General features: G+C 39.4%; 1 protein-coding gene across 4 annotated transcripts in view; it reads left to right on the top strand.

Annotated features, from left to right (window-relative positions):
• The window catches only part of EXOC2 (exocyst complex component 2), a 193,232-nt gene that overhangs the window by 74,930 nt on the left and 105,134 nt on the right, over positions 1-13,168 (top strand). For 3 of the 4 annotated variants that reach the window (XM_074985929.1, XM_074985926.1, XM_074985927.1), the window contains exons 12-13: positions 10,034-10,078; positions 10,370-10,495. In XM_074985929.1, coding sequence (XP_074842030.1) covers positions 10,034-10,078; positions 10,370-10,495 — 171 coding nt within the window. The remainder of the gene's footprint in view (positions 1-10,033; positions 10,079-10,369; positions 10,496-13,168) is intronic. The other variant, XM_074985928.1, reaches the window with a different exon arrangement.

Raw genomic sequence — 13,168 nt, 5'->3', positions numbered from 1 at the left:
CTGAAGCATTTGGGTGCATTTTTCAGTTCATTTCTCAGATAAGATATTCAGACAGGGAACAAGACCATAAATAAATCCATTAAAATTAATGGACTACTATGTCATGGCTGGCACCATTGCAACCTTCACAGTGGGTTTACAGAGTTGGAAAACAGTTAACAGGAGTTGATTACAGGACTTCTCTGCTTATAGTCCAACACTTGAAGATCTGAACCAGTACCCTTAATCTCAGTTGAGGAGCAATTCTAGATAGACAAGACAATGACCCCAATCCCAAACTGAATCCAGCAATGATACGCAATCCCACCAGGTAACTGAGCACCGTCTCTGCCACCAGCAAGTAACAGAAAGGTAGCCATGTTAGTCTGTATTCTAACAAAACAAACAAGCAGACATGTAGCACTTTAAAGACTAACAAAATAATTTATTAGATGATGAGCTTTCATGGGGCAGACCCGCTTCTTCAGGTCTGGAGATATGCCATTTCCAGCACAGCACTGATGGTTTTATAATACAGAGATTAAGAAAAAAATGAATTAAAAACTGACACATCAAATACATGGAACTGAAGTTGGGGGTGGGGCTGGGGGATGAAGGGTGCTAAGGAGGGGAGTGAATTACGAAGTGTCCTGCCTGAGATCACTAAGAATATCAAAGATAGGGAAGCTGTCTTTGTAATGGATGAGGTAATTACTATCTCAATTAAGACCAAGCCTCAGAGTGTCAAATTTGAACATAAACTGCAGTTCACATGTTTCCCTTTGCAATCTGCTGTTAGTCTTTGTTGTAAGATGCATATTCTCAGGTCTTTAACAGTATGGCCCACGCCACTGAAATGCTTACTGACAGGTTTGTGTGTAATCAGATTCATATTGTCTGCTTTGTGTACACTTATTCTTTGGCAAAGTGATTGTCCAGTTTGTTCAATGTACATAGCAGAGGGGCGTTGCTGTCATATGATGGCATATATAGCATTGGTTCAGGTACAGGAGAATGAGGCCCTAATCATGTAATTAACATTTTTAGGTCCAGTGGTGGTATCTCCAGAATAAATATGGGGACAAAGTTGGCAATAGGGTTTGTTGCAAGGAAAAGTTCCAGGATTAGTTATGAATGTGGTATGGCCTGTGGATGCCAGTGAGAACGTGGCTGAAGTTAGGTGGTTTTCTGTAGGAGAGAACAGGCCTCTCGCCTAGAGCCACTCAGAATGTAGCGTCATGTTCCAGTGTAGGTTTTAGGTTGCTGATGATGAGCTGGGGGCTGTAGGACATGATAATCTGTTGTTGACATTCTTGGACCAACCTTGAAGTAGCTGGTTTCTGGGTATTTGTCTGACCCTGTCAGTGTTTGTTTTTTTTACTTCTCCTGGTTGGTAATTAGGTTTTATGAATCCTTGGTGGAGATCTTAAAGTTTTTGGTCTCTGTCAGAAGGATCAAAGCAGATGTGATTGTGTATAAGGGCTTGACTATAACCACAGGATAATGTGGTCTCTGCTGGACAGAAGCTGGAGGCATGTAGTCAAGTTTAGCAGTCAGTGGGTTTTGGGTAGAGAGTGGTATTGATCTGGCCATCAATGATTTGTACTGTGGTGTCCAGGAAATGTCTCTCTTGTGTGGAATGGTCAAGGTAGAGGTTGATGGTGGTGTGCAGGTTGTTAAAATCTCTGTGGAATGTTTCCAGTGTTTCTCTACCATGGGTCCAAATGATGAAGGTGTCATGGATGTAGTGTAAGTAAGGAGAGGTAATGGGGACAAGAGCTGAGGAGACTTGGTTCAAAGTCAGCCATGAAAATGTTAGCACGCTGTGGGGCCAAGCAGGTGCTCAGAGCAGTGCTGCTGATCTGGGGGTATAAGTTGTCCCCAGATTGGAAATAATTGTGGATAAGAACAAAATTACGTAGGTCGGCCTCCAGATTTGCTGTGGGAACATCAAGAATAGTGTTCCTAATCACTTGCAGTCCATCTTCATGTGGAGTATTGGTGTAGATAGCCTGCAACATGCTGCCCTCTCAGATGGTGCTGTGCAAGCTGCTCCCAAGGCACCTCCACTTACCAACACCCCAGACTGTGCAATGCTGGAGGCAGCAAAGGGCCTAACTGGGCTGGTCCAAGAACTGACAATCCTGCAGAAACAGAGCCATGATAGAATGGGACAGCTGGAGGCACAAGTACTGCGACAAGGCACAAGAGGGAGGGTAGCACCCCAAAACTCTAGAAGGGAAGTGGTGGAAGTACCCCTAATGTTAGTGCCCATGGTACCAGAAGCCATTTCATTTGCTATAGTTGTGGACAGGAAGGCCACATCGCCCGGGGCTGCCGCCAGCCTCCTCAGCCTCACCTCATTGGGCCAGAGCAAGGCAAGGCTCCTTCTTCTTTAAACTGCTAAAGCCCGACACTGAGGGGCAAGTGAAGGGCATAGAGCTGATGAGAAGTTCCCCACTACCATCAGTGCACATAACTTCCCAGCCAATGTAAAATATTTACAGTGTAGCTGTGGGTGAAAATATCCTTTTTTCTCACCATGTACTCTGAAAGATACTAGGCCATGGAGCTTTTCCAAATGGTGAGCCACATACTTCAAATTATCTTTGCCCAACTGAAGACCGTGGTGCAGTGAGAAGACCCCCATGCCTCTCTTTAACTGAGCTGAGTACAGCTTATGGAAACAGTGTGTCTGAAAGCTCTGGGAGATGTCTGCATCATCAGGTACCAGGTGTAGCCATGTTTTCATTTAATGCGAGTGAAGTTCACCTTTTGCCTGCTGCCGAACAGGTACCATCCCTGTCTCCATCAGAAGGGAAAAATCTACTGATCACTCTGAAAGCATGGAATACAAAAAATGAGGAGTAAAGGTACTTAAGCACTTTTCCAAGTACCAAATGTGGCCCTAAGTGATTTGCTCATATCATGTAGGAAGATTATGGCAGAGCAGTAGCTTGAACCCAGCTTTCTCAGATTCTATGCTAATGCTCTAACCACTGGAGTATCTTCCTTCTCACATAATGCCCACAAATAAATTCAGCCTCTTCCAATAAGTTTTCATAGGTGGATGCAAACTTGGAACTATGCCTGTGCCAATATCTTCTAGACTCATTAGGAAATTTTGCCCCAGTTGCCCATTAAATTCTTACCTGCTTGTGGAGTCACTTGTTCTTCTGACAGATTTGAACTTAGATGCCAAAAGAATTAATCTTCTGGATAGTCAAAACTGTATTTTTTCCCAAACTTTTGGAATGGGAGTGATGGGAGGAGAGATTTCAGTTTATTTTGTAACCTTCACTGTTTTCTCCTGAAAAGTTCTTTCTCTGAAGGTGGAATGAGCAGTCCTTTATATTTTTTTTTTTAATTTTACATTTATGAAACAGTTACTCAGAGCATTAGATAGAGCCTTCTTAGATCTAAATAAATACTTGCAGCACTGCATTAGGCCAGCAATTTGTTGAAAGACTGATTGTAGGTAGAGCCAAAGTCCTTCCATCAGTTAGGCCTGGTCTACACTAGGGGGCAATGTTGAATTAAGGTACACAATTCCAGCTACATGAAGAGTGTAGCTGAAGTCGACATACCTTAGTTTGAGTTATCACAGAGTCCCCTTACTCTTCTCACTTCATTGGAATATCGGACTTCACTGGAACATGAGCAGCAGCCAATTCAACAGGTCTTTACTAGATATGCTAAATCAACCCCTTGGGAGATCCATATCTGCAGCATTGATGTCACAGTAAGTGTAGACAATACTTCAGTCTACAGGATTATCTTCCCCAAGGAAGATGCGCCAAAATGGAGAGAGAGAGAATTTTGAGAAGTTTTTAATTGCTATTCTAATGAAGTTTGCCTTGTTAAAAGTGTTATGAGATCTTAATGTCTGCTCAAAGTAGATACAGCTTGTATATCTACTGAGAGGTATGTGAATAGTAAAGTGTATAGTACTCAATATTTCACTTTGGTTGTGTCTACACTAGCCCCCTTCTTCAAAGGGGGCATGGTAATCAGCCTGAATGGAGAATACTAATGAGGTGCTGTGATGAATATGCAGCTCCTCATTATGCTAATTCTCCACACAGCAACTTTGAAGTTGCAAACTTTGAAGTGCTGGCATGTCGTGTAGCCGTGGGCACTTCAAAGTACCCGTACAACTTTTGTGAGTAAGGACGCTTTGAAGTCGCGCTGGTATTTTGAAGTGCCCGCGGCTACATGACATACCAGTGCTTCAAAGTTTGCAACTTCAAAGTTGCCACTGGGAGAATTAGTTTAATGAGGTGCTGTGTATTCAACACAGCACTTCATTAGTATTCCCTGCTCAGGATGATTTACCATGCCCTCTTTGGGGTCTAATGTAGACACAGCCTTTGGGTTTCATAGTCTGAATTGGTCCTGCTACCATTTGGAGGAGTCTAGTTATGTTCAAAACTGATGCTTAGATGCCTTCATTATCCCCTACAGATAAAATAATTAAGCGTATTTTGCCACTTCTTTATCATTTTGACACCCTTATTCATTTTTTTCACTGTTGCTTTAGGTTTTTCCTAGTCAGGCTTATTGTATTTAAGGAACCATACGGAATATAAGAAAACTGGCTGCCAAATAAATAAGCTTTAATTTAAAATTTGTCCAGTGGTACCAAAAGCAGTGCTGAAATAAAGTGAATATGAGGAAAAGAAGCTGTAGAGATTAAGAATGTTTTCTGTGTCTCATAGTTATTGCTGGAAATTTTCTGTTGGCTATATGGGTCTTGTGATCATGTGAACTTAAACAGGGAAGGAATGTAATTTATCTTAAATGATTGTAGCTAATATGTGAAGATATTTTGATAATGAAGGTGAGATATTCAGTATCGGAGCAAAGATGTAACCATTTTTCAAACATCTAAAATAGAGACTTATGGAAATGCTAACACAATTATAGTATGAACTCGCTGCAGTATGAAGTGTGTGGTTGGTATGTGTATCCCATCTACACTGAGTGTTTTTTTTTTTTTTTAAACAAACACATTTATCAATTTTAAAACATAATAATGTACCACTTTCAGACAGTATCTTGATGCTAAAGTGGTATTGTTTTGGCAGCACTTTTAATATGGCGCTCAGCTGTGTGTGCTGTCTTAAGGATATGTTTTCTTTTGATGCCAGAATAACAGCAGCTGTACGTAGTGTGAAGTAAAGAGGCAAATGCTTATACCACTTTGCTCTTTCTTGTGTACCATACTAGGGTTCTATTCACCTTGCGTTGAATAATCTTTCTTTGTCAGACCGCACAGGCCAACAAGGTTGTATCAAAAGGGCCTTTTCAATTTGTTATCCTAGCAGCTGGTTCTCTTCTACTGCCTTTTCTTACTGTACATCTGGAAGAAGACTTCTTGCAGCTGGGAGCCATTTCGTGTCTTAACCACATCCCCTATCAGTTGCAGAAATACTCAGTGACAGTGAACATCCAGCAAAACTGTGAATGAGTTATTAGTTTAGAAATTAAAATATTGATCATTACAGTGTTTTGGGGCTATTGGGGGGGTGGGAAGGTCGATTGGTTTTTGTTTTGTTTTTTTATTGTTCTGTTACTCAAAGCAAGTATGAATAGCAGGCTGTCATGGGGCTGGAGCTTAATATGTCAATTTTAAATTATTTTATTTTGTAGACAATAAAGATGTGACAATAAAAAGAAACACAATTAGGTCAAGGTCAGCATTTACAAACTGGGATGAAATCTTGGCCCCATTGAAATCAGTCACCAGAATTTCACCCAGTGCTAAAATTAGTCTTCTAATCCTTATTCATCTGATTAAATAAAAGTGGACTGACTGTCAGGAATGCCATAAACTTCAGCTCCATTAAAATAGACCGGTAAAAACAAAATCACTTTTACGTAGGTGCCTAACCCTGGTACTAAGTTTTGAATGCAGCTCAATTGTTTTGGGTCCTTGGGACTAAAATACAGGGTTGCCCATTTTGATTATGAAAAACAGTCACAATTGCCAGGTTTTAGTTTGGAAATGAAAAAAAGTAAGTTCTTACTTGTTATGCCAAATCTGTTTTTCCCTAAGAATTGCTATTTTAAATATAAAACTTTCTTGCACAGGTTTTTTTAAAGTGTATTCCAGAAATATCAGTTGCTATGACTTAACAAGAAATGATCTACTAAAAAATAGATTTTCTGTTTTTGTTTGAATGGACTGCTTAGTATTTTTATTTACTGGCTGTCTGAAATCTCTGATAGCTGTAAATATGTATGAGAGCGCATTGAGAGCAAACAAAACAGAGTAACTTATCTCTTGATACGGGTTAATTTTAAGGGCATTTATAGTACTCCCTTAATTTCTTGCCTCAGCAATTTGAAATTCTTCTATGCAGTGTGTTTGAAAGGAATCCTATCCTGGTTGTGTCAGTGCAGGCTCCAGGCACTGCATGTTTGGTCAACAAGCAACAGTGGGTGGTCGGGCTGTAGCACAGGACAAGGGCCCGCTGTGCGCAGGAAAAAATGTTCAAAGGTGTTTAAGGGTGGTAAGGAAGTCTGCTCCCTTCAGAGAGTCCAGAGGCTATAGATCAGTATACCCTCACACTGTTGTGACCTGTGAGAAAGATCGCTATAAGAGACATAAGGGATGAGAAAATACAGTAACTATATTCACCTAGTTACACATGTGCAGAAACCTTTTAAAATTTACACATATGCATGCCATGTCTACAGGAGTTTGTTGTTTCAATATAGACTGGCACTTTGTCTTAAAAAGGAAAAAACTAATACTTCAGACTGAAAAATTACTAAAATGGAGCTGTAGCATGTCTCATTAGAAATTGCTATTTCAATCCAAGGAGAAAAGTATTAGTTGAATTTTATTTGAATGATATTCCAGATATAGTCCAATGCAGCAGTGGGGCCCCATTTAAACACAGCTCAGAACAAAATCTCATTGTTTGTTTGAGAAAAAGAACAGATAAAGTCAAGTTACAGAGAATTTTACAGAACGCACACTTGCTGCAGATTAGTTTTACAAATAAGTTTTAGGTTGTTTGAAGGGATTATATTGTTCACCAGTTTATAGAGTACCACAAAACTACTTTTAAAATGTATTGCTTGTAGACCTTCAGTGCTTGTACACATAGTAATACGCTGGCTATGCAGTACAGCTGCATAACCCATACTGTGTACTGAAAACAGATGTATGCATATGTTTAATGTTTATGCTGTGTGCATATGTTATATAAGTTTATAAAAATATTAATATTGTGTGTATCTATAGCTATAGCTGTATCTATATCGATACAGAGATCAATAGATAGATGGATATATCTATCTATGTAGCTATGTACGTACAGTGCTTTTTTGTGCCGGAAGTTGCCGGTATTGAGTACCAGCACCTCCACAGCCTCAACCATGGGACTGGCTGGGGGAGTGGGGAGCTGGCTGAGTGTTGGTACCTCCTTTTTTTTTTCCTTTACAAAAAAGGTTCTATGTGTATATATATTTAGAGGGAGAGAAAATTGTAGTCTGGATTATAGGAGCATGCTCAAAGAATATATCCATAATTACTTACTATACAGTAAGTACATGCAGAAGTATAGTAGATGTCATCACAAGACATACAGTTGCTTTGTATGCAAGCGCCTGATTTTGAGAGGGGCTCAGCACAAAGTGGACATAAGTCTCAGATGTGTCCATTCTGCTGTCTTTGAGCCTTTCATGGCTCTACAGTTATAAAGAGGCTTTGATTACATTTGCAGTCTGATAGTGTGGTTGAATATATGGGGAGAAAATAGTTAATTTAATTTAAATCTTATTTTCCTTTGTTCCTTTTGTTAAATAACAAATACACTCTGCGTAGGGGGAAAAAATTCTTTTCCAGCTAATATATGGTACAGTTTTTAAAAATTTGTATGTCAGGAATGTGTCTTTATGCCACATACAAACCTGTGCCTGTAATGTGAAGCCCTTATTTTGTTGAAATTCAAGCATAAGACACTAAGCATCTCAGGTTAACAATTTTAGAATGTGTGTGGAAAAAAGTAAGCTTGTAATCATTGTAATCTCTTTTGGGTTTTTAAATATTTACTGAACACTAAAATTTCCATTCCATACTTTGCTCTTAAAATAAATGTTATATACCATGTACTTGTGCCCCAAGAGAGGAGGAGTTGTATGTGGGTGAGTACTTGTTTGTAAGTTAACTCTCTGTTTTCAAGATTTATGAATGGTCTTCAAGCGCTATCTTCTGGTCAATTCAGAGTAAGATCAGCCTGGTTGATGTACTCCAGATGTTTGTTAGTCCTCGAGGTATCTCTGCTGCTGCTGTTCTCTTCTGCTGTGTTTTACTTGCGTATGATGTCAGACAATCAATTAAGAAAATAGTAACAGAGAGAAAGCTGTGCTAGTCTATACGCTATCAAAACAAAAAAGCAGTGAAGTAGCACTTTAAAGACTAACCAAATAAATTTATTAGGTGAGCTTTTCTGGGACAGACCCACTTCTTCAGACCATAGCTATACCAGAACAGACTCAATATTTAAGGCACAGAGAACCAAAAGTAGTAATTGAAGTTGACAAATCAGAAAAAAAATTATCAAGGTGAGCAAATCAGAGAGCAGAGGGACGGTCGGGGGATGGGGGGGTGGCGTGGGAGTCAAGAATTAGATTAAGCCAAGTATGCAAAAGAGCCCATATAGTGTCCCAGAAAATTTGCATCCCGGTTCAAACCACGTGTCAATGTGTCAAATTTGAATACGAATGAGAGTTCAGCAGTCTCTCTTTCCAAAGCAGTGTGAAAATTCTTCAGTAAGATGCAAACTTATTGAATGGCCCACTCCATTAAAATGTTGACTAACTGGTTTGTGAATCAGGTGTGTGTTGATGTCTGTTTTGTGCCCATTAACTCTTTGTCTGAGAGGGTTTGAAGGCTGTCCAATATTCAAAGCATCTGGGCATTGTTGGCACATGGTGGCATATATGATGTTAGTTGAGGAACATGAGAGTGTGCCCATGATTCTGTGACTAACCTGGTTAGGTCCAGTAATGGTATCTCCAGAATAGATATGTGGACAAAGCTGGCAGCGGGCTTTGTTGCAAGGAAAAGTCCCAGGACTGGTGGATGTGGGTGAGAATCCTCATAAGGTTGTCTGTAGGAGAGAACAGGCCTGTCACCTAGGGCCTTCTGGAGTGTGGCATCCTGATTAAGGATAGGTTCTACGTCTTTAATAATGCATTGCAGTGGTTTGAGTTGGGGGCTGTAGGTAATGACCAGTGGTGTTCTGTTCTTGGCTTTTTTTGGCCTATCTTGGAGTAGCTGGTCTCTGGGTATTCGTCTGGCCCTGTCAATTTGTTTTTTTATTTCTCCTGATGGGTAATCTTCCCCTAAGGGTCTTTTCAAAGATCATGTCAATAGTAGTGGTGTAGTTCCACAAGCAATGTATTTTAATGTTCCCTTACCTACAAGGTTTGTTACTGAAGGGTTGCTCCCTTGAACTATAACTTCACAGCTATCTGAAGCCATAGAACCACTTCTTCAAATTGGTCCTGCAGGTGAACATTCAAATATCTTCTTTGACACCTGTGCAAAATTTAGAAATGTATCATAATTCAGTAATAGCAGGCCACCTTCCACTGCCCAGGTTTGTTTTTCCTTTCCTGTCCATCTCTACTCACAAACCCTGTTCAAGAGCTGTCTTCAGTTGTTGGGGTATATGACAGCTGGTATCTTCATCATACACCACAAAAGATTGCCTTCAGGGATGCTCAGGACTGTTTATTCATCCAATATTCTGATTTCCATAGCTACATAAAGGAATCCCTCAATCAGTGAAAAAAACATCACAATGTTTGCACATCCCTCTCCAAAGGTCATCATAATGTCCTTCCAAGGACAGGAGAGAGCACAATTGAACACTTACACAGCACAGGTCCAGTGAACGCTATTAGAGGTCATGCTGTACATCAGCCTCCTGAAACTGAGGGATTAGATAGATATATATGCCTGTATTTTGTTTCTGCCACTAATCGGGGCAAGTACATAACAATCTTGATGGACCATATGTTATGCCTGTTTTAGATCAACCAGCAAGAAGGAAGACGATCCCTCTTTCCTCTGTGCAAGGTTGTGTCGAGCTTTGGAATTTGTGTATATCCACCTGCATGTGCAGTTATATCACCTTCCATGGCTTATGAATTTGACCATGTATACTCCCATCAGCACTTTTTCCAGCACAGGGCTAAATGGCACACATGCATAGGCTGAATGATCACTGCTATGAGTAATCACCATTTCTTTCTTAGGTTGAAGGCACATGTTTATTACATAGTTTGAACCTTACATAGTTCCTTTACACAGTAAAATTGGAGTTCCATAAGAAAATAAATATATTAATAGTTTGTCATTACTTTTCAGGCAATTCTTTGCTACATAGCCCCATGCTAGACCTGGACAGTGATGTGCGTCCATCTCCACTTGGCCATCTCAGTCAGACAGCTTCGCTGAAAAGGGGCAGCAGCTTTCAGTCAGGTCGTGATGAAAGTAAGCATCAGTTTCATTTACACAATACAAATCTACTTTTGAAACATCTCTAGATTTGATAAATTTTACTATGATTTCCCCAAATATTCAAATTTGAGAGGGGTAATAATATGCATTGCATGAGTGTGTTGACCAGTCCATAACAGAATAACGTATTAATCTGAAAGTTATTTTCATATTCTGCCTCTTACAGGTTGAACCTCTCTTGTTTGGCACTCTAAGCACCTGACTGGGGCCCAACGAGAGAATTTGCCAGACTATGGGAGAGCAATGCTTTCTAGCACATTACCAACTCTTCCACTGCTTCGTGGGCTTTTGGAAGAGGTTTAGGGGGCAAATTACAGCGAAATAACACAGAACATTGCACGCTAGGAATGCTGGCTGTAAATAGACCTTAGGGTTCCACTGGAAACTTGGCCACACCCATGGTAAGTGGTTGTTCAGCTAACCAAAATCATGCTGAATTACCGATGTTGACGAATGAGAGAGTGCCACACTAGAGAGGTTCAGCCTGTATTCTCAGGCATAAAAGTTGCTTAAAAGGTAAATTGCAGAAGCAAAAAGCGTTGTGTGTATTACAGGATAGGATTTCCCTCACTATACAGGCAGAGCCTACAAGACTGGGTAGTTATCCTCATCTTATAAAGAGGATCCTAGATAAAAATGTCCTTCCTGAGGCAAAAACATTTTACCAGAGGAATCTTCCCCTTGCTGAGATCAAAACTGTCCAAATCCAAGTCACAATCAAGGCAACAACTATTTGTGCTGAGTTTAGTCTTTTCCACATTAGGAACTACTTTTATATCACTCTTTTGGTCTGTGTAAGCTGAACCCCAACTGCCTTTGTTCCCCTGATATTTAAAATATCTAGGCTTGGTTTTGTGATCCTATTAAACCCAACAGAGAAAATCAGAGTGCATGCTTTGGTCCATAACCAAGCTTCCTGTTATCTTCCAGGAACAGGATGAGCAGGAGGAGAACGGTTTTTAAAAAATTCCAATGATCTAGGAGTCTAATCCCATTCAGCCTCAGGTAGTGAGACAACAAGTGACTGAAACTTGAATTTCCATGTTTCCAAGAGCTCCTTTCACAGAGAAGAGAACTTTTAGTCAGCATGTTTAAAACATAGTAGGGTTGATGACTGTTTTGATTTTTTTTGTGTGAGGGCAAATTCTGAAAAACAGTTGGTTTTAAAGATTAAACATCCATACCACTTCCTTAGAAGCTGAGGAAGCTACAGATAATGTTTCATTCTGTTGTAGCATCTGTATCCCCATTAGCTGTCCAGCAAAAGCAGAGAAATAGTCTTGCTGTTTCTGAGCTAAAACCAGCCAGCTGGGCAACAAAGTTTGAATCAATTTTTTATTCATCATAAAGAGCAGTAAATAGAGAATCATTTCACACTGTAATTTATCTTTTAAATGCAAGTTTATAATATTTCATATTTTTGTTATGCTGAATATTCACAAGAAAAAATATACATTAAACAGAAACCAAAAAATGTCCAAATGCTAAAATCAAGTTACCATGTGACTTTATAGCTGTTGATGTTGTCCTTTCTCTCTCCATTTCCAGTGTTAAAGCTAGTTTTCAAGCAGTGTTGAATGAAGCAGTGCACTGTCTCTTTATTTCTTTTGCAAAATGGTTTGGTTACTATAAAATGGAAATAAATTCTACAGGATAAAAATCTAAATGCTATCATTGCTTACCTATTTTGCAAAGTACAGTCTGAATGGTGGACAGGTTCCTTGTAACCCCTTGTTAATCTCATATAAGCAAGTACTAAAGGAAATGCCTGCTTTTTTTTTTAAACTGCATTACCAATATGACCTAAGACATTTTTCCAGGCATACTAAGAAACTGCCAGAAATTCTTCCATAACAGTTCTAGATGATCTTACTTCCTTTTAGTTTTGTTGTTTGCCTTTGTTACCTTATGTTCCCAATGGAAAGACTTTTGAATTTTATTTTATTTTATTGCACTTTGAAATCCTGGAGTGGAGGTGCTAAGGACTATTATACTTTTCTTGCTCTATTTGCCTTTGTCATGCATAGTTTATTTTCATTTACATCACAGAAAATATGTGCAATATTAAAAAGCATATTTCATCCAAAACATGATGTCGTTACTCAGAGAACTAGTTTATCTATGTTATCACTATTATGATGCATTGTTATGGCTGCAGTGACTTCTGGAACAAATTCTAAGAAAGATGAATACAAAATAGCTAATTCAAATTACATTGATTCTGGCTTGAACGTAGATTTGCAAAGAAATTAGAACTATGGTTGCAGTTTCAGCTTTAACTTCATATGGCATGCTTAAAGGCACATAATGCACTGGTTTTGGACGAAGCAATGTTCAGTAGAATAATCGGTAGAATAATACTAAATATATAGCTTGAGAGGAGTGTGACTAAAGTATAGAATATTGTGCAGTCCCAGTAATGACTACTTAAGGTTATTGTAAGGTAGAATTTTGAGCCTTGTAACTTCCTACCCCAAAAATCTTCATCTGCAATGCTGCATCTTTGATCCCTTGGCAGGAGAGTGGGGCCTTGGCATGCACTCATAATATTGTACATTTCCAACATAAGCCACATTCTTCAGTTAAATCCTTACACTTGTCACGCGAATGTAGATCATCTGTATTAATCAGTTGCATGGGGATGGA

The sequence above is a fragment of the Carettochelys insculpta genome, chromosome 2 (assembly GCF_033958435.1).
Source record: "Carettochelys insculpta isolate YL-2023 chromosome 2, ASM3395843v1, whole genome shotgun sequence".
NCBI classification, from domain to species: domain Eukaryota; kingdom Metazoa; phylum Chordata; order Testudines; family Carettochelyidae; genus Carettochelys; species Carettochelys insculpta.
This window is presented reverse-complemented; position numbering and strand designations above follow the sequence as displayed.